Source organism: Pteronotus mesoamericanus, unplaced genomic scaffold, assembly GCF_021234165.1.
Source record: "Pteronotus mesoamericanus isolate MK-2021 breed Mesoamerican mustached bat unplaced genomic scaffold, CSHL_Meso_final contig_433, whole genome shotgun sequence".
Lineage (NCBI taxonomy): Eukaryota > Metazoa > Chordata > Mammalia > Chiroptera > Mormoopidae > Pteronotus > Pteronotus mesoamericanus.
Genome location: NW_026555163.1, coordinates 90,999 through 113,382, shown reverse-complemented (window position 1 = coordinate 113,382; position 22,384 = coordinate 90,999). Strand labels below are relative to the sequence as shown.

General features: G+C 43.6%; 1 protein-coding gene across 2 annotated transcripts in view; it reads right to left on the bottom strand.

Moving 5' to 3' along the window:
• Positions 1-333: 333 nt before the first annotated feature.
• Positions 334-22,384, bottom strand: part of CRYL1 (crystallin lambda 1) — a 112,464-nt gene continuing 90,413 nt past the window's right edge. For both annotated transcript variants that reach the window (XM_054577441.1, XM_054577440.1), the window contains 3 exons: positions 8,281-8,386; positions 2,426-2,532; positions 334-879 (listed from right to left, as the gene is read on the bottom strand). In XM_054577441.1, the coding sequence (XP_054433416.1) occupies positions 766-879; positions 2,426-2,532; positions 8,281-8,386 (327 nt within the window). In that variant the 3' untranslated portion in view covers positions 334-765. The remainder of the gene's footprint in view (positions 880-2,425; positions 2,533-8,280; positions 8,387-22,384) is intronic.

Sequence of the window (22,384 nt, the reverse complement as noted above, 5' to 3'; positions counted from 1 at the left end):
CATATCTTTGAGTGAGGATTAAAAAAAAAACCAGGTCTTTACTCAGAAGGTGGAGCCCTAAATTCCAACAGATGTGAGTGCCCACGGGCAGGTGGTCCATGGTTTCCCAAACACAGCTGACTGCAGAGCCACAAGGCACTGTGGAACATGCTTTAGGAAACACTGGTCCAAATGCATGGATTTTTCTGAATGAAAGAGAAAGGACCCAGAATGGAGTATTTGCTTCTTAGTCATTCATTAGGTCTCTTTAAAACATGTCGATCATCAGGCTCAAACACTGTTTTTCTCAGAAAGATAAGAAGAAAAAGCACAACTATATGGAACCAAAAACTTTTATTCAGAATAAGCATTGGCAAAATGAAGGTAGGTAGTTGACTCAAAAATGCAGGGCCACAGAATACTCAGAGAGAGATTAGAAATAATCATAAAAATATTTTGCTACAGATTAAAATGATTTGAAACAATCATTAGCTATAAAATGTAGGCTGCATAATCACACTGAAAAATAAAATGTGATAATCTTGCGACGATTTGCTTGCCCAGGTGGCAGGAAATCAACAGCCCTCAGAACCCAAGTGCTGCTTTGACACCCACATCTAGGGCACAATCAGAAGTGACTGGACTAGTGCTAACCAGAGACCAGGTTCAGAACTTGCACATTAAGGCATCTCCGTGGCTGCTACTGTTTCAAGCAATAAGATTAAGTCCTTATAATTCAATCAGCTAGGACTTCCTCTGCGGGGAGTGACAGCATTATAAAATACTTCACTGGGACGGCATCTGACTCTTCAGTTTGGCAAGTCTCATGAGGCACTGCTCCCTCCACTGCCTCCTGGCAGCCAAGTGCTCAGGGTCAGCTGGGACTTTCACACACATGGCCTGGGTACAGGGAAAAGACAAGACAACAAGAAAAAAATAAATGGGGCTATATCAAACTAAGAAATTTTGCACAGCAAAGAAAACCATCAAGAAAACAAAAAGACAATCTACCAAATAGGAGAACATATTCACCAGTGATACATCTGATGAATATCAAATTAACATCCAAAACATATAAATGTTAATATCCAAAATTTATAAAGAACTCATACAATTTAACGCCAAAAAACCCAAATAATCAAGTTAAAAAAAGGGCAGAGGACCTGAATAGATACTTCTCCAAACAGGACATGCAGATGGCCAAAAGACATATGAAAAGATGCTCAACATCACTAATCATCAGAAAAATGAAAATTAAAACCAAAATGAAATATCACCTCATACCTGCCAGGCTGGCTACCATTAATCATTCACCAAACAACAAGTGTTAGTGAGGATGTGGAGAAAAGGGAACCCTTGGGAACTGGCAGTGGGATTGCAAATTGGTGCAGCCATTGTGGAAAACAGTACTGAGGTTTCTCAAAAAATTAAAAAATGGAACTACCATATGACCCAGCAATTCCACTTCTGGGTATTTACCTGGAAAAAGTCAAAACACAAATTCAAAACGATATCCTTATATTCATTGCAGCATTATTTACAATAGTCAAGTATAAAATCAACGCAAGTGCCCATCAATATACGAATGGATAAAGAAGAGATGGTACATAAATACCATAGAATATTACTCAGCCATAAAAAAAAGAATAAAACCTTAGTATCTGTGACAATATGGATGGATCAAGAGGGTATTATGCTATGAAATTAAGTCAGACAGAGAAAGGCAAATAGCATATGATTTCATTTACATTTGGAATCTAAAAAACCAAATAAACAATATAGAAAAAAACTTATAAAGATACTAAAACCATTGGTTGCTAGATGGGCAAGGGACTTAGGGGATAGGTGAAAAAGATTAAGGGGTAAGAAGTAAAAATTGGTAGTTACAAAACATTCATGGGAATGTAAAGCACAGCACAGGGGATAGAGTCAACAATAGTGTAATAACTACATATGGTGTTAGGTGAGCACTAGACTTACCAGCGGGATCACTTTGTAAATGATATAATTGTCTAACCACTATGCTGTCCACCTGAAACTAATATAAAATAATATTGAATATCAACTTTAAGTAAAAATTTTTAAAAATAAAAAAGAACAAAGCAGCATGAAGAGGAGGTAATTTAGCAGGAGTATAATTGTTGGTCCTACTTGTACAAACTGAATTTGCTTTCAAAGACAAAAGGAGAGAAGTCAACCCTCAGTGAAGAAGAGCTTTCTGAATCCAGAGACTCCAGCTCCTGAGAGATACAAGTCACAGTGAACTCCAAGTTCATTGGTCATACTGCTCTGAAGGTCTCTGAGGACCATGGCAGAACTGTGGAGGGCTAAGTTAGGGATGAGGGGCCATCAAAACCAAAGGCAAAGATTCTAGCTGCACATAAAATGTCCCTCCACACAGAGCTTCTGCTCAGCCCACATAACTTTCTGTAGTCAGTCCATGTACCTGATGAACTTTTTCAACTGTGGCCCCAGAAAACTCTGGAATGGGTCCAAAAGTCTTGAGGACACGTTTCATGCTTTCACCATATCTGTCACAGTAGCTTAACATACCTGAAACCATATGAATACAGTAATTCACAAAATTAGCCAGAACATTAGAGAACTCCCAACTAAGACATTCTTTTCCTCCTATGAGTGAAGAAAAGGAGGAGATGGGCAGTACAGAGGATTAGCTGGCCCTGGGGACTGAGGGCCCTCACCACAAGTCAGTCACTCACCAAGTTTTCTCTCAGATCCCAGAATCCTTGGGGCCTGCTAGTCTACCTTCCTCAGTGTACTCAACAGGATTCCACTCAGACTAGTTCCTGCATTATCCCATCAAGTCCTATGTTCACCAAGAATGTGACCTTTAATAATGCATCTACGAGGTTACTTGTATAAATGACTTGGATATATTTTCTAAGAACCACAGGTGTCCCAGCGTACAAATCTTTTCCCATTCCCCTCTGTTCTCTGACTTCTAGTTACCACTTGGTTGGGTGCCTATGAGGCAGTGGATTCTTTTTTTTAAATTTTAGTTTATTTATTTAGTTTTAGAGAGAGAGGAAGGGAAAAAGAGAAGGAGAGAAACATCCATGTGGGAGAGAGACATTGATCAGTTGCCTCTTGCACACCCACAACCGGGAACCTGGCCCACAACCCAGGTATGTGCTCTGATTGGGACCTGAACTGGCGACCCTTCAGTTCCCAGGCTGGCGCTCAAGCCACTGAGCCACACCAGCCAGGGCAGTGGCAGATTCTTCAATGCAGGCTCAGAGTGTGACCTGTGGATGACAACCCTGTCACTCAAGCCCAGGCTGCCCCTGTACTGCTCTCCAACTGCTTCTGCAGCTGCCTGGTCCTGGGGAACCCAACCATGTTCTCAGATGCTGAGATACAGCCCTAGGATTTTGATGGAGAAACCCATGAAGAAGAGGCTCATTCGTACAGGAAAGAGGAGGTAGGAGGTAGAAGCTCAGTAACTTAGAAGCAGCTGTGGATTGTGTGTGGTTGAAGTTGAGTTCTTCAGTTAAGATTCAGATATGCACTGAGAGGAAAGCAGTCTAGTGGCCTCATCTCCCAGCATGTGGAGCAGGCATGCCAGGACAGTCTGCTCTTGGTGTTGCTCCTCTTCCTACCTGGAAGGCAGCAGGGCTGGGCCAGTCTAGGCATGTGTGGGAAACAAGTCCCATCAGAAGCCAGCCCTGCGTGCACATAGAAGAGGCATCTCTAAGTCCTGGGCCTGCTGGGGACACGGCTAAACCACTTGCTATGCCACCCTTGGCCTAGTTCCAAAATCTTTCACAGCCAGAAAGGTTGGTCAGTCAGGCTAAAAGGTAACACAGGAACAAATGAACAGCAGAATTGGCAAAGATCCCCGAGCTTGGCTTTCATCAACTCCAGAGAAGCTGTTTTAAATTAATTTTAAATAAAAATCATCACCACACGATATTCTTAAAAAAAGAAAAACACAAACCTCTTTGGTGTTTAGTTTTGGTGGACTCGCACTATTGTGGAAGCCTGAATTCACTGAATTTCAGTTTTATTTTCCTTTTTGTTTAGTATGCTAAAATAATATCACCCTTGCTGTTAGAAGAGAAATTGTTTTGAAGGGCCAAAAATTCAAATATATCAATATTTATGACATAAGCACCTATAATTAAGTAGTGAAAAATCTCTTGTTAAAATAAGGAGTTTCATTTCATTTAACACAAGTATAACCTGACAATTCAGGATTCCAGAAGACTTTCTAAAGGTTTCAGCCCTGGCCAGTTATCTTAGAGGGTTCAGCATTTCCAGAACACACAAAAAAACCTTTACATTTATTTCCTTTGGAAATTAAGCATTTTTTTAAAAAGATTTTATTTATTTATTTTTAGAAAGAGGGGAAGGGAGGGACAGAGAGGAGAGAAACATCAATATGTGGATGCCTTTTACACGCCCCCAACTGGGCACCTGGCCCGCAGCCCAGACATGTGCCCTAACTGGGAATCCAATTGGCAATCCTTCGGTTCGCAATCCGGTGCTCAATCCAAAGAGCCACACCAGCCAGGGCAGAAATTAAACATTTTTTTTACTTCATCTATGTGTTTGTTTATTCAAACTAAAGGTGGTAAAATTTAGACACAAATACAGCTATTCCTTTTGTGGGGCAGAGATCACAAGAATCAAATAAGTTGTAAAGATATTAAAGGAGAAGAAAATGGGAGGATTGGCTGGAGCTGTGTATGCACCCATGTTCAGGGAGACAGAGGCCTACTGGGACCTGCCTGGAACCAGTTCCGTCTCCTTGTCCTCCCTGAGCAGCAAGACACCATGGGTGTAATTCAAGGACTGTGTTTCATCTCTGGATCACTTCACATTTTCTGAACAAGCATTTACCTTTTAGTGTCCCTGTAGAGTCATCTGAATCTCCCAGGGGCTTTTGAGAACTCTTTCCCCCTGCTTTTTATAAAATATGTGGCTTAATTTAAAAGGGCATTTATTTCTTTAAGATAGAATAAAACACAGAAAAGCTCTTTATAGTGTAATTCATAATTCCCCCGCGCACTTTTCCAGGAAACCAAATTAAAACTTCAGTCTTACAAGTATAAAAACCTCTTCTATAGACACTCAGGCTCATGGGGGGACAAGCCCCAAGTTCATGGTGATGGCAAGAAGCCACACAGTCAGAGTGTGGGTGGAGAATCAACACCGCAGGATGGCTCTCCCACTAGTTTAAACGTACAAGTTCATGGTGACTTAGTATCACAATTATTTACCTTGTCCGAGCAAATTCCTTACCATACTAGTATTTGCAATATCTCCCCTTCCATTAGAGCAGTATAAGAGGAGGACTGAGTGGGAACGTTCTAGAATAACAATTTCAGTGGAAATGAAAAGAAAAAGCCACGTTACCTTCTATCCCACAGCCTGTCCCTCCTCTGTATTACTATGAAGTGAGCCTCCCCTATGTTTTCCTTTTTATGCTTTCGTGCCCTCTATTTTGTTCAACCATGTCCAGTACTTCCAAAAACTCTCAGGAGAGCTTAGCTTTTTAGAAGACTTTGAACCTAATTTCTTAAGAGATGCTTATATGGAATAAGGAAAAACAGGAGAAAGAATTATCATGAGATTGGATTTAGCTTCTCCTGCTGCTTTCTGACTTGTTATTCTTTGGCTGTGAGCCCTGAAGGTGAGACAGTGCCTTGAGCCTTCAGCACAACCCAAGGTGATGGAGTGGCGGAGAGCCTGTCTGCATTTACAGAGCAGGCACCTGTGTGTGTGGCCAATGCCACTGTGGAGGCAGCAGCTGGGACATGACCTGGTTGCTGTTTTTTGGAGAGCCCTCATTGCTACCCACACCAGAGAAGTCTGGTTTTCACACAGCCTACATAGCCACACTCACGTAACTTCACCTGCCTTTAAGAGACAGAACTTAAAAGGGAAGATCAAAAAGGTCCCAAAACACAGGAACATTATCTAAGTGGGTGTTACTTTTAAAAAGTAGCCAAAAGGCAAAGGAAGCATGCTGGCCTCCTCTTTCTTAGGTGCTATTTTATTAGATTAAAAACAAATCGTCAAATATTTTTACCCCTCTTAGATAAACTGTAGCTTTTAAGACAATAACTAGCCTTAACCTGAGATGCTGGCTTTATGAAAATAACTTCAGAAAAAAGAAAACTCCCCTGACTCCAATCTTGATATATCCTGGGTGACACTGTTAAGAATTATGACCATTTCCAATGGCCCCGAGCCCGATCTTATAACTGTCTAACTCTGGTCCTTGGAATGCTCTGAAGTTGAAAACTACATCCGTCCACCATTATCATATTAAGTCAATTAGGTTTTCTTATCAAATCTGCTTTGTGTGAAAAATTGTTATGGTCCACACTGTTTGATTCCTGAGTTTCTGGTTTCATCAGCTTCAGTTTCTACTTGTTTAAGAGTCAAAGCAATTCTCAGGTCTCTCCCGATCTGCTTCCCCTGATACCTGAATTATCTTATTTTTCTCAAGAAAAAAGAAAAACATGGTGATTTTCCAGCAATGTGCTCACATATCTCAAATGCTTCAATATGTTCATCACTTTTAAGGTTCTGGTTGAAAAACATTTAAAAAGTACCCAAGACTTTATTTTAATGACATTTCAAAACTCTGGTTTCACTTCTGCCCTGGCTGGTGTGGCTCAGTGGCTTGAGCACTGGCCTGTGAACCAAGCGGTCACTGGTTTGATTCCCAGTCAGGGCACGTGCCTGAGTTGCAGGCCGGGTCCCGGTTGGGGGCGTGCGAGAGGCAACCAATTGATGTTTCTCCCCCGCTTTCTCCCTCCCTTCCCCTCTCTCTGAAAATAGATAAATAAAATCTTTTAAAAAAACACACAAACTCCAGTTTCACTCTTATGAAGTCTGTCTTTACATTATCCTCCTACACGCAACTGTTATCCTACCACAAAAGTAACATGCAGGTGCCAGATGAGAATCCCTGTTCCCTTCAGCTGGGTGTTAAGGAAGAATCAAGTCACCTATTAAAACACATTTGCATGACACATGACTAATCCACTCAAGGCCCCAGGTGTACACCTGCTCTGCACAAGAATATAGCTGGTAAAACTGCTTGGAATTATCTATTGGAAATTCTATTTCATTAATTACTGTGGTGGAAATTGATCAAAGAATTACCCAAACCTCATGAAATTATAAAATCTAAGGCAGACACTCAGAGGTCATCTACTTAAACTTCTGACCTCAATGCGAGACTCCTGTGAACATCAAAACATCCCACTCACAGTGTCACCTCTCCTTCCACATCAGTTCCACTCACTAGAAAGTTCTCCCTGCCATGTCTTGACCCCAAACCTCTCTGCCTGCCATTTCCAGTCTTTCGCTCTGGTTTAAGCCCGACAAAAGTCATGAACAGACAGATATGCATACACACACATACTATTCTGGTCACTTCTTCTGGACCGTGGAGGTGAATAAAATATTCCTTTTCTCTTTCTGCATATGTTTTACAAGTTTACAATTTAATCATGAAAAATAACATACAATAATTACAGAAATTCATGACAACACAAAGTAAAAAGGTAATAAAAGTTGCTTATAATTTCAACACCAAGAGACAGCCATCATAATACTATTTGAGACACTTCCCCAGATTTTCATCCATAGCTTTTTTGATTCATTATTTTAATTGGGTGTAGGTTTTATTGCCTGTTTTTCAAATGATGTCTTCTTTTTAAATGGCTTAAAATCTGGTGGACAGTTTCATTCTTAGAAGCTTCTCACCTGTCTCAAATGACTCTGCTTTTAGTGTCACCAGATCATGAGCTCGCACCTACCTCCTGCTTACCCTTTAAAGTGGCTTCCAGGGTAACCAATGGCACAACCTGGCCACTTCCCAGTAGAAGCCCCTCCTTCATAGCTCCCCAGCTTCCAGAAAGAAGCCTACAGCTCAGCCAATCACACTTATAAGCTGCCCATATTTAGGCAAAATGTAAGTCTAGCAGAGGTTCATGTGGTTGCTTCTATACTTTTCTTTGTCTCTAAATAATTTCATTATCTTTCTCAGGAAAACACCACTTTATCTTCTCTCAGGCTGGATGATAGGCAGCAAAGTCTCCACAACATCCCCCACCTCTCCTTCTGGTCCTCCCCTGAGTGCTGTCCCACATGGAGCCCGGGACACAGCCATTGTCCCACCTCGACTGTGAAGACCAGGGCTGGCCACCATCTCTTGTACATGATACTGTTTCTATTCAGTTGTAAGAAAAGGCAACCTGTGATTGTTTATGAAACCCATAAAAACACTACACTGCACAAAATTCCCACCTGAGCCCCTACCTTCTGCATTGAGATGCATGGTTTCCAGGGGTCCCATGAACGCATACCGCAGGCCCAGGCCGTGAGACATGACGAGGTCCAGGTCACTCGGAGACACTATTCCTTCCTAAATGGAGGAAAAGGGGCAGTACATGGATGAGTCCCCTGGAAAGACCATCTTCCTATGGTCACTCCCATTATAACGGGGGCAAGATCCTAACATACTCTTCAAGCACTCTAATAGTGTTTTCATTGAATTTTGCATGACGAAAACATAATATATAACTGAATCTTGAAAAGAGATTTGCGAAATGTCAAACACCAATTCACTTTTTCCATAGCTGCAATCAACCTTCTCCCATACTGTGCCCAATTCCACTGTCAATCCCTCCTCCAAGCCACAACCCATGTCTCACTGGCAACTCTGGCAAAGGGGGAGAGGATGAAGGGAAAGGGAAGAAATAAACGGAGTACTGGTGGAAAAGGCCAAGAAGGCTTTTCTATCCATTTGCTAAGATCTGGGGCTGTAAGACTGGAGCCATCGAAAGAACTGCAAAGTTGCTCTTCGTGCTGCCTGCAACCCTTGCCTTGTTTAGCTTCTAATGAGTTGGTAAAGAATGATATTCTTTGATGAAATGCTGCTTAGAACTGGGTGTTTGTCTGCAAAGGTGAGGCCCTAGAATCTTCTGCAAATGCGAATTGCAAAGCAAAAGGCTCAGTTGTTAGGCTTTGAGGTTGTATGTCAAATTGACCATTGGTGTGACTTGGTCTGTTCCTCACATCCTTCTGGAAGGAGGAGCGATGCATTAGAAATATTTGCATCATTGGGTCCTTCACTGGCAGCTCAGTCTCCTTCGAGGGTTATTTTCACCTTGGCCTGTCAGCTGCAAGAAAGACAGACATAGGGGACACTGTCCTGTTTTTCCCCTAGGTTGTTGTTGGTCAGAGAGGTGGAATGACTGGCACTCTCCAGCTCCTACCTCCTGGGTGGTCTCTGTCACACAGAGTACTGTGCACACAGATGTGGCTCCTGTCCAGTAGCCAGGCTAAACCGCTTCTGTAAGAGACCACGCGCTGTGCTGCCATTCTGACGCCTCTTCCACTGGCAACCTGGGTGGCCCTGGTCCCCCAGCGAGAGGAGGAAGAGCTCGGCTGTGAAAATCTCAGTTTTGCCCCTACCCCAGGGCACAGCCACACACTCTCCATCCAGCTCCTTAGAACAGATTCAGACACATGGCCTACCCTACATGGCCTGTAATTCTGAGTTACAGAGCAAAGCCTTTACCTTTCCTTGAAGGGTCGTGTTGTTGGGGACAGTGTCTGGGGTGGAGAGGGGATGTTCATCACAGGTTTACCATGGTCTTGGGGGTCTCCACCCAGCCCTGGGGGGGTCTCGGCCAGGTAACTTCTCAAGTCCTGGACTTCAAAGTCACCCAAGAGGCAGAAAAAGGATTTGTACCCCCGACCTCCAAACTCCATGACCTGCAGCCCAGCGGCTGAGGGAGAAACACCAGACCTCCCGAGTGGTGAGGTGGGGAAGCAGGGGGTGGCTGGACTGAAGAACCACGGAGACAGAACCACCCACAAGGGGCAAGTGTGGTTTAGGTGTAAGGGGATACTTTGTTTGAGGGAACCATTCTCCATCTACTTTTGTGTATGAGAAAAACAAAGACGTGCACAAACCATGAACATGTGGTTCAGAGAATAATTACAAAGCAATCCCTCCAATCACTGCCATGTCTACCTTCCTGATCATATCATTCCCAAAGGCAAACATCTGACTTTTGTAATAACCATTTCCTTTTAAGATCTGCCATCTATGTTTACATTCCTGAACAACAGGGTGTGCTTTTCACCAATTTTCATCTTCTTCGAAACTGAATCACACTGCATTCTTTTGTGACTTGCTTCTTGCATGCAAATTCATGCTTTCAGGCTCTGCCATGTGCACAGCTATAGTCTATCAGTCCTCACTGGTGCATGAATACCAGAGCTGAATCACCCGTCCTGCTGTGCATGTATCTCTGGCTTATTTCTAGTTTTTCAAGTGCTGTCAACAGGGCTACCGAGAAGGGTTCGTGTCTAAGACATAACTGCTCTCCTCAAGTGCACACATCACTGGCTGTGTGAGATAATGCTGAGCTGCTTCCTGAAGCAGCCGCACACATGTGCCCTGCCTCCAGCAATGCACAGGTGGTCCCATCACTCCACATCCCTGCCAGCACTTGGTGGCCTCATGCTTACAAACTTTTGCCAATCTCGTTGGCTACCGTGGTACCTCACTGGGTTTTCTATTAGTTCTAAATCATCCTACCATGAGTTCTTCTGGACTGCTCATGAGAGCAAATTAATTTATTGTTTACTTGAATGCTGACAAGTTTCACCTCCCTTCACTTCTGATAGCAAAGCTGTAAGGAGGGAAGCACAACAAAGGGAGGATATAATACGCAGAAACTCACAGTGATGCTCTAAGTCCCGGGGGCAGGAAGGGTGGCTCTGACTGCCTCTCCAGGCTTCTCACAGGCATCTGCAGTGACACCCAGCCCCCATGGGCTCCAGAATGCTGGGAAAGGCAGCCAGGCAGGGACCCTACAGACTCTCCCTTATCCCTGGCTTCCAGGCCTACATTCCGCAGCCTGAAGTTCACGATGGCATTCAAACTGTGAGGGATGTACATAGGAAAGCTGTCTCACAGTTGCAGTGCTGTTTGCCTTGGCTTTTTTTATAATTGTGCTTAGTGCTTTTAGGGTTGTCTTCAAAAGGATTTCAAAATATCCAGGAAGGGAACCACCCAAGGGTGGTTAGTTTTTGATTTGTAAGTATCATGTGAACTAACAGTGGCCCCGACCACAGAAAGCCTCAGAGGGACTCTCTTCCTTGTATCATCATGCAGGGGACGAGCCACTCCTTTTCCCAATTCCCAAATGTTCTCTGCTCCCTCCTGGCTCGTCTGTGAAAGGGCTCTCTACTTTTTTCAGCTACTATTCATTAGCTGAACAAGTTAAAAAAAGGAAAACATTTTACTATCTTCTCTTCCTAATTCATTCTTTCTGCTGCATTTGCATTGTTGAAGTAGATTTTTCTAAGCGTGAGTGTTTACACAGAAACTAAATCCAGAGAAAAGAAATGGAAGGATTAAGCTGAGATGCTCACTCATTAGGATCTCACCTCACTGAGGCAAACAGTTTACCCTCACTACACTCCGCACTGAATGAAAGGGTCATGGGTGGGAGGTTTTGAAGCTCAAGTCGCTTAATTTTGCCATTGAGCTTCATTCCTCTGTGTGGAACCAGTTTGCCATCCCAAAATATACCTTTTGGGATACTGATTATTTTAAGCCAATTATTTTTAAGAAACAAAAGACTCAGAAAGAAACTTTGATCCTCCCCTTTGAACTTCTAAAAGAAATTCAGATGGGAAAATCTGCTTCGGGAAGGGACCCTTAGCATATGAGCAGAGTCACCTCAACATATGAGAAGTTGGCACATTTGCTCCTTTTCATCTAACCTGTGAATTGCCTGCTTTCCCTGTGAAGTCCCAGACCCCTGCTTCCCTTTTCTTGGTCCAGAACAGCACATAAGCTGCACTGCCCCATGTATCTTCAGGTCCCACATTCTTGTGGAACCCACATATGCACACCCATACTAAATCTGGTCATTTTCTCATGTTAATCTGACTACTAGGGCAGCCAGAAGAACTTAGAAAGCTGGGAGGAAAATTACTTTTCCACTCCCACAGCACCGAGAGCCTTAATGACGTCTAAGGCCTAAGTGTTAATATTATCAGGATTAATTACAATAAATACTCACAGTGGTATAAAAGGCAGAAACAAGTGCTTGAGCTGAGCCCATACATCTGATAAATGATTCCTTGGAAATACTACACTTTAGACTGTTTGAAGGTTAAAACCAGACCTCACTCCAGGGTATCTGTGATTCAACCAACATTTGTCAGTATAGCTATCAGTAGTTCCTCCATTCCATGGTAAAATTCTCAAGTCACCCGTACAAAGAGAAGCCCCATGTGGTTAAAAGATTCCTAAAACTCATACGGAGTGACCAATGCTAAGATCACTGTTAATTCAAAACTTGGTTGCAACACATCTCAAAAAATCACTATGCATAGAGCCTGGCCCAAGTGGTAAGGAATCGCCTTTATTGAAAAAAATTCTAACTTCTACTTCCTTTAGTTAAAATCTAAGACTTACCACAATCAATACAAACTCATGATCGGAACACATGCTTTGCACCTGGCATGCTTGGGGGAGGGGAGGAATGGCACAAAATTACCACCCATGAGTAAGGAGGAAATTTAAGACGCTTAAAAAAGTGCTCAGTTACTGTGACACAAACTTTAAGTGTAATTTAAAGTCTGGGGGTGTATCGGTCAGGGTCCTACCAGAGAGAAACAGTAGGTTATATACATGGAAAAAGATTTATTCCAAGGAATTGGCTTTTGCAATTGCAGGCACTGGCAAGCCTGAAATCTGGGGCAGGTACTGATGGTTGAAACCTCAGTTATCCTCCTTAGGCCTTTCAACTGATGGGATGAAGCTTGCCCAGATTACTGTGAATAATATCTTTTAATTAAAGTAAATGAATTATAGAGGCACTCTAGCCTAGCCAAGACAATTGTCACAAGAGACAGAAGTTCAAACACAGTCCTCACCTTCAGGTATCTTGGGTCTAGCACTTGGTTTGTGGGGGCGGGAGAGGAGGAGAGAAGACGCATCTAATGATTACCAATAGTCAAAAGGATGATGGGTGCAGTGGTTCTTGATCTTTCGGATGGACACAGAGAAAAGCAGAGGCGAGGGAGTCTTGCAGAGTTTAAGGGTGTGATATTTGATGAATGAACCTCCTGTATTTTATTTCCTGTATTGATTATAAACTCCACAGAATTATTTCCCCTTCTCTCTAATCATCCTATCCTCATATTAAATTTTCTTATTCACTTACCATACTTTTTGCATGCCCTCATTTTCATTTACTGTTCTCATGTTTCTTCATGCCATCTTTCCTTGTCTAGTTCTTTTTTCTTTACTAACCTCCAGCTTTTGATCTATTTTGTTTCACTCTACTTTTTACCACACTTCCACCAGGAACACAGTCGTGCTTCCCAGGAACGTGGACTAGGTCATGTACAAGTCCTCCCACTCCTCCCAACAAGAGCTGCCAGGCATCAATCCATTGTCCTAACTGATAAATGGGAGCTAGGAAAAGCTGTATCTCAGGTAAATGTTAGATAATGAAATGTTACATACAAAGGCATGAAGGAGGCAATGGACTTGTTCAGTGTCACTGCAGTCAGAAGCCAAGGAGAAAGGGGCTACAGGAAGAGAGCTCAGCTCAGTCTCTGGTTACAACAAGGATTAAACAAACTAAAACTTGGGTGAGCTTCCCATCTCCAAAGACATTTCAAAGATGGGCTGGGTGGGAATAATCACTGGTGTAGAAATAACTCAAGTAGGAGTGAGGGGTGCTGGACTCTTTTTTGAAAATATCCAGCCCTGTGGTCAGAGATAATACAGTTACAGATCTTGATATTAAATTAAGAATATCATGACGATTCATGGCTCTTCTCATGAGAAACTAACTAGAATGTGAGTCCACTCCCCCGATTTACATAGACTTATTAAAGATCTTTTTTCTATGCTCCTCACCAAGCATTACTTCTCCTACAGTCAATCCAAATCTGGTTGCAAGCGAGAGTGAAAAGATCTGATCCAACCCACCTACCCGCACTATCTTCCAGGTGAAGGTGAGGCAAAAACAAGACTTTAATAAGCAGAAAAGACAAGACTTTTAAGTGCTGCCCACTGTTGCTCAAAGCCTGTGGTTGGGCAGGCGAGCTGGTCAGCCTCATGCCAATGCCTACAAGTTTTCCTAGATGTGGGACACAAACATTCCTGCCGAACAACTCAGGCAAACTTTGCTAAGTCATAGGAGAGCTGACTGAATACCCCATTTAGCTGACAGAACAGGATCCTGAGTCAGAGTCAGGAAACATCCACTGTCCAGAGACCAGGGAGGCGCTCAGGGAAAGAGACGGAGTGCGAGATGGATGTGCCACCAGGCTATGGGACACTGAGGCACATATTCCACTGACGGCCAGAGGTGTGGGTCAAACCCTCTGCAGGCATTTTGGCTATACCTATCAAATCACAGAAATACCACAGGGAAACTCACTGCCAGGAATTACTCCTTGAGAAGACTCTAGAAGGAGAGGCTGTGCCTGCAAAGGGGCTCACAAAGCATTATCAAAGCAGAAGACTTGAAACTACCTTAAAACAAGATTAGAGTTTTTAAAAAGTCAACTGAGTGAAATTCATGAAGCCATTAAAAAAAAGAATACCTGAGAAAAGTATTCTTAATAGAATCTAGACAGGAACACAGGAAAATAAAAGCCATTTGACTTAGGCTAGGGAAACACAGGTGGTATTTTTCTCTTTGAATATTCTTTAAAATAAAGCTCTTCACAGAAACAAATCAAAAAAGGAAAGGGAAAAAGAGGAAAGACTTTGTCCTAATGCCAGGGTTGCTTCAGAGCTCTTTAGGCCCCAGGGGTCACACCTGGGTGTGTTTTTTCGTGCTATGCTGTGCTTGCAACAATGCTTTCAGGGAGAAAAACAGTACTATAGAGTCCGAAAGAATGGAAAAGGTCTTGAACTTAAAAACAAACACAGCAAAGAATCCATCCTTTTGTGCAAATGTGAAGAAGGACACGACCGTTCAGCAAGGGCAGGGATCCCTTCATTGGCAGATCTTCTGGGAATAAAATGTCTTACAAAGCTGTCTGAACCAAAGCATATAAACCCCACTCCAAAACCGGAGGCTTTGGACTGGGTACATCCCCCCTCTGTGTACCCAGTCCCAAGTCCCAGGCCATAGAAGCAAAGAGGACCAGGCAGTTAGGCTGCACAGCATGAGCTGTCACCTGCAGCTGCCCTTCTGGGCCTTTTCTTTTGAGAACCTCCCGCCCTCCTTCAATCTTCAATTTCAATGGCCCATTGCCTCCTCCTGCCTGTTAACTTTCCAACTCACAGTGGAGGAGCTGAAATCTACTATTTATACTCACTGATGAATTATCTGTTGGTGGTTATTACTAGTCAGGTGTCAGCATAATGGTCTTTTCATTTACTTTTGTTTTAGAGTTAAAATACTAACGTAGAAGCTCTAACTTTAAACACTACTAAAGCAATCCCAGGCAGGCCAAGCAGGTTTTTTAGAAAGATGTTTTCATTAGGCTTGTCTATTAATGGGACTGGAGGTGTCTCTCAAGTAATAACTCTCCTTTCAATAGGGCTTTGTTGCTCACCAATTTGGCTACTGAGAAAGTTACCGCCCATGAAGTAATAAATACAAATGGTCTACTTCTTAAAGACACCAGCTACCAGAAGGAGTTCTAATTGACTGATGACTTCCAGCCAGCAAATCATGTTTCTAGAGAGAAGAGAATTCATTGCTGCAGCACTCACATCCTCGCCAACCACTCTGGAGAGGAGTCACACGCTATGCACACCTTCTTCAGCCACTGCCACCAGCCTTCTTGGGAGAGTCCAGCGCTCCCCGAGCTCCACATCCCATGCATGGTTTCATATCTTGAGTCCCATCTAGAATGGGTCTTCCCAACCACACGGCTGACTCCACGTTGCCTATGAATGGCCTCTACTTAACTGACTCCCGTCCAGTGATCAGAGCTGCACCATGGGTGTGGGTTCTGATACAGTTCTGAGACTTCTTAAAATGCCAAGACCCTTGTTGTACGTTCAGTGCTTCCCTGTAGATGAAAAGCACCACCCTCTCTTCGAACAAAAGGTCATGGATAGAAAGCTTTCTCAATTTGAAGCCAATGAGGAAGCAGGTCTCAATCTATGGGGAGGGTGGTCATGGAGACAGAGGTAACATATGTTCTCCAAAGGCCCTGAAGTCCACAAAGGTATCCTGATGGAGCTGGAACACAGAAGTGGGCGGAGCTAAGGAAAAACAGTCACGATGGGCGGGCTTTGATAAACTGCGTGGCCTGAGAGAGCTGGAGGAGTGAGAGCCAAGAGAACTCCTTAATGTCCTGGGCTGATGAACTCGCTGCCACAGACAAGCCAGGCCCCAGGCTCTGACAGCAAGAAAGATAGAGGCCAGGTGAGCACAAGGACAATGGACCCAGGGGTGTGAGCGAGGCAAAATGGTCAGCATGTTCCACATGCTGGACAGCTGGAGACAGTTCCTTCAGCCTCATGCATACCACTGTCTGGGTATATTTCCAGGAGACTGAATACATAATGCAGAAATGGCAGAAAAACATCTTGGAAAAGGTTTTTCTGGTGAATTTTTGACCAGGAGAGAAGAGGAAAAGAAAGGCATGGTAACCTACAGCAAACAGAGATGGGGACTTGGAAAACTCCAAGTCCACTGTTCCTGAAACCTGAGCAGAAGAACACAAAAGAAGGAACCACACAAAAATAAACAAACAACAACAAAAGCAAAATGAATAAAAGCAACAACAAAAAAAGAAACAAAACATAAAAATAAAGAGACAATATAGAAAAAAAGAAGGAATCACAGGCTATGGACAGGGCTGGCAAGAGTGCAACAGGACCCGAGTTTGGACCCAGGGTGGGACCTACTGCGGGACCAGAAGAGAGAGAACACTTACTGCCTTCCTTCAGAGCCCTGTGTGAAGCAGGGACAGCTGCTCAGGTGGATCCTAAAGGGAGGCCCCTGCCAGGGCTGGAACAGGGAAACAGAGGTGACTCATTCCTAGGACATGCGGCTTAGGGCAGGGTAAGGGAAGGTGCTCAGAGATTCCCACAGCTCAGTGGGCAAGTCTGCTGCTGGCTAGCTCTTTCAACAACTCGAGATTCATTCGGACACTTTATATATGACTTCTTTAATAAAATTAAAACCTTAAGCTCTTAGGTTTAAGTTTTAAAATCCACAATATGCAGAAGCTCCTACAGCTGAGGGTATGGTGTGGGGGGCCTTGCTTCTCTCTTGGCTCCTTTAACTCCCTGTCATGTCCTAGCCAGTTGTTCCACATGCCTCTTCTTGCCAAGCACATAGATGTTGCCACTGTCTGTACCATAATATTTAACTCAAGCTTCAGCTTTTTCCTGCTGGACACGTGCCAGGGTAGCCATAGGTGATGGGTTTCTCCATCACCTCCCCCCAAAGAAAAACTTCAGCACAGCCCCACTTTCCAGCTGCCTGGAAGCAACGGGCTGCCTGGAATGTGCTTTCTCTTGTTGAGACTCTGAAGCCACAGGACAACTGCTGACTCCTTGGTCCCAAAATCTGAAATAAGTGACTGAGCTGCTCTAATTTCTTCTTTTCATCCTCCCTGCCCCATTTTGTACTGTTTTTCTTCCAAGAGTAGAAGCCTGAGTAATGGGCAGGTAATGTACTTAACTGGGTCACAAGGCACCTATACTCAGGGTGATATTTAAGAAAAAAATGCCATCAATGGAATGATAGGGCCTCCCCAAACTGTCAGAAAAAGACAGGCCGTGAAGGGAGGCAGCATGCTGTTGGCGATGTGTGAGAAGGAAACATTCTGGGGATTAATGAGAACTGGAGAGCTGGACACAGCTTGATACTGGTTTATGAAAGGAGAGAAGACCAAAGACCGCCTACCTCTAGGTGGCCTCAGCACATGTGAGGGGAAATGTTAGAGGTCATGATAACAGTAAATTTACAATTTTAGGTCATCTTACACCCCTGAAATACGTTCACCTCAGTGGTCAGCACCCTTTGTGTCACCTCCCCTCCATAAAGAAGTCCGTCGTACATTCTAACTTAAGGGTAACAATTCCTAATGTGCAGGTTGCTCGTTCCCTGGCCAACAACATACGACACGAGGGCACCTGACCCCCAGCCTTGCAGCAGGGGGATGCAAGGCCTCTTGAATACAAGGACACTGCCTGTTCCACCTCATACCCTGGAGGAACCTGCTTCTGTTCACACAGGCCCATGACTAATAAGAGGAAACCTGACTACAATTCGTATCCCTGTCCCAGAGTCGAAAGGCTAGATGAGGGTGGCTGGTAGTGAATGTGCAGCCAACATGACAACACCATTTGGGGCCTGGGGAGGCCAGTTCTGGTTTGGACCAGCAATTCACATCCTCTGGGCAGTGATAGCCTCACATTCGTTTGTTCTGATGTGTTTGTTTTATTCAAGAGTGAATTAAAGAAAATTTTAAATTGCTGTTCACATCTTGGGGGGATAACAAGAGGTATTCAGTGTCATAAAACTAGGACTGAAAATCATTTCTCTAAAGTGACCACATGAAAGCCTTTCTACAAAGCAGAAAGAAGCTGGTTAGAGCTGCAGGTTTATCTAGCATGAGCCTGAGTCAGAGGTAAAGAGAATCATAAACAAGAGATACACAGACACAGGAAAACATGGAAGAAGAAAAGAGAAATAAGAGATGGCAGAATATACAAATCTCATTGAAATTAAGATTAAGACTCAGGCAGTTGAAAGTTAAATTGGTATTTAATGTTCCATTAAGGAAGAAAAATGCTGCCAATAAAACTAAGATGTTGAAATGTAAAAAAAAAAGAAAAGAAAAGAAAGAAAAGTTTATCTTAGAACAGATGAAATATAATACATTGAGACTTTGAAGCCAAGATCTCCCTAGGCAGCGAGCCAGGACTTCTCTGACTTTAATATGCACACAAACCTCCAGTAAATTCATTTCTGAGCAGACTCCGATTCTGCAGGTCTAGGGTGGGAAGCTGCATTTCCAACAAACTCCCAGGCCAATGCTGCCATCTAAAAGCCTTGGACCTCAAAGGTGTAGCACAGATGTGAGCATTTCAGGTCAACGAAACTCACAGGTGACAACTGTTGTACACACACACACAAAATAACACTGTTTTCAAGGACTCAAAAAACACTGTCATCACCATGATCATGATAATCCATAATATTTACTAAACTGTCTGATATGCCAGGCATGTTCTCGGCCCTTTACATATAATAATCCTGTCCAATCTTCATCATATCCCAAGTCCATTGTCACATCTATTCACAAATGAAGATACAGAAGCACAAAGGTGCACAGGTTTGAATCCCTGACTGTCTGTGGAATATGGATCAGACCGCCAAACTTCTCAGGCTAGTGTCTTCATTTGTAAAGGAAAAAATATCATGGTTACAGGATTGGGTGATTGGAAAATATCTGAAAATTCTGAGAAAGTAAAGTACTCTGTAAACTCTGAAGATGCACAGGCTGAAGTCACTGATGAATAAAGGATTCAAGTCCTAATTCCTAGGTCATTCTCATCAGGTACACTCAACAGACAACCCAAATGCATGTACTACCACCAGCCTCACTGTTAGTATCATTGCGTGATCTTTGGGATCCACTTTATTAACTGGAAAAATTCCTCATAACACTTGACATTCATGCATAAAAATAAAGCTCAAAGACAAAGTTCTGGAATCTCAGAGTCCCTCTGGATCCCACAGATCCTTCCCTCCCTGACAAGAAACCAAGAGCTGAGCTTCCACAGCTCAGGACCCAGGAAGCAGAGATCCAGCCAAGCAATCCCATCACTCAGAAGGATGACTAAAACCTGCACTCAGACCTCTCCACATACCATCACCAGCAAGCACATCCACCAGGCTGAGAACCTACTCATGGCACCATGACTCATGCCTGCTCACCTCCACTTACCTATCTTCCATGGAACAAGGATTTATGGGCAATAAAAGTTCAGCTATTGTCTGGGTGTTGAGTTCATCACTACAACACAGCTTTCCTAACTGTGCTCATTTGCTTAAGAACATCAGTGTAAAGTCACATTCCTGGCCAACGGGGTCCTGTCACACAGTGACCCAACCTTGGGCTGCTACACTGTAGCCAGACTTGTCCATCTGGCATTTCCAAACCTGCAAGGGCAGTTCCATCCTATTCTAAAGCCAAACTGGAAGGGAAAAAACAGAGTGAGTGTCTGTGAGACAACAACACAACCCAGCTTCCACATACCCTCAGATTCTTAGGTACCACTTTGCTTGTGGACAGTCCCTGCGTTTGCAGAGCTGTGTGGGGACTGACATATGCACAGGCGATCACAGGATAGTGTGTCATGGTCTAGAATGCAGTAAAGACAAGGTGCCTCATATTTCCAGCACTTTCCCTTTCTGATCTAGAACTGAAACCTGTGGCTTGGCTACCCTCTCAAGCCCCACAGCTGATAGGCCAGCATAAGAGCCTCCCCAACCTACCTTTCTTAAAATTTCTCTTCCATGGTTGGCTGCACGTATTAAAATATACCCTTTACATTAGTAAGTAAACTTGAAAACAGGAAAACCATTGAGCAAGCCAATGAAACAAAAAGTTGCCTCTTCGAAAAAAAAAATTAACAAAATTGATAGATGGACAAAGATAAAGAGAGAGCAGACACCATCACCCACTTCAGGAATGAAACAAGGGCCATCACTGCAGCCACGGAAAGGGTAATGAGAGACTTTCACCTATAACTTTACGCTCATAAATTCAACAACTCAGAAGAAATGGACCAAGTCCTCAAAAACCACAAACCACCAGACAACCTGAATGGTTCTAGAACCATTAAAGAAGTCAAATTTGTAATTAAAAAGAATTCTCCAGGCCCAAGTGGTTTCACTAGAGAATTCTGCCAAACAAAGAAGAATTAACAGAAGAGGACAGAAAACTTCCCAATTCATTTTACACATTATCACCTTAATATCTATGTAGTACTACCTTGATAGCAAAATAAAACAAAGATACTAAAAAAAGAAAGAAAGAAAACTGCAGACCAGTATCTCTTCCAAACTTAGATGCAAAAAAAACCTCAACATAAGCAAATCAAATCCAGCAGTGTCTAAAAAGAATGACACACCATGACCAGGTGGGATTTATTCCAAGCATGCAAGGCCGTTCAACATGGGAACTCTGTCAAAGTATTCTCCATATCAACAGAGTTAGCAAGTGGCAAAGCAGCTTCCTCTGTTCCTCTGACACCCATATGAGGGTACCGCAAGGGCCGGGTGGGAATGTAGGCCATCATTCTGGCCAGGCTACTGCCTGTCCCACTCCAGCTTTATAACCCAGTGGCGGGGTGGGGCCCTCGGAAATCCAAGGTTGGATTTGATTTTTGCAGAACTGTTCACACAGCCATTAAGGAACAGTATTTCTTGACCCATTGCTGACCCAGCACCCGAAAAGTCAGGACAGAAGCACACAGGCTCCTGCCCACACAAGACCATCTTAGGGCTCTGGAATCAAGTCACATTGTACCCTTCCTACACAGGCTGGATAGCATACCAGCCCTGGCTGAGGTCAAGGCTCTGCCAAATTTCAATGTGCTTTGTGAATCTAGAAAGTAAGGAACTAGAGGCACCCACAAGTCCTCAAGTGGGGTGACTCCTGCCCATCTCAGCTTACTCTCCTCACACACCCAGGCTGAGCCACAGGGGCTTCCACCCATGCACAAAACCCACCCCAGGAAGAGCATATCATGGAAAGAGATACTCTGCAAGGTCTTTGGGTCTTTTTAACTTAAAATACATAAAAGTCTTCAATTTTACTACTGTAAAACTTCCCCAATATTGCTCCTTCTTCCAATAAAGCTGCCCTTAAATGTTTTGAGATGAACTTGGAACACCCTAAATCCAGTCAAGTTTAACTGGTTCTGAAATTGTGAGTCAAAGGGGTGTCATCCACGCCCAGCCCTGGCTGGCCCGCTGCACACATACAGATGTGCTTAGACGAAAGGGCAGCTCTTAGGCCTTCTCATCTTTCCTCACTCTCAGTACTGAAGTGGAAAAAGACCCCCCCAGAAGCAAAGGTTTTCTTTCAAGAAATTCATGCAATAAAGTCAAGAATTAAACCAGTCCCTCTAATAAGCAGAAATACTGATTTACTCTTCCCGGGGGAGTGAAGCAGGAGGTGGTTCCCCTACTTGGGTGCAGGACCCGGAAGTGGCCGTATGCTCAACAGGAGCTATCCTGCACTAGTGGAGTAAGACCCATGGCTTCTCTGCCCTGGGAAGCAACTACTTTGGTAACAGGTGCATGTCCAGTGTGCTACTGGCCCTCCATGTCCAGGAGGCCAACGGAGAAGTGGCCCCTGAGCAGTGATAGTAAAAGCAGGTATA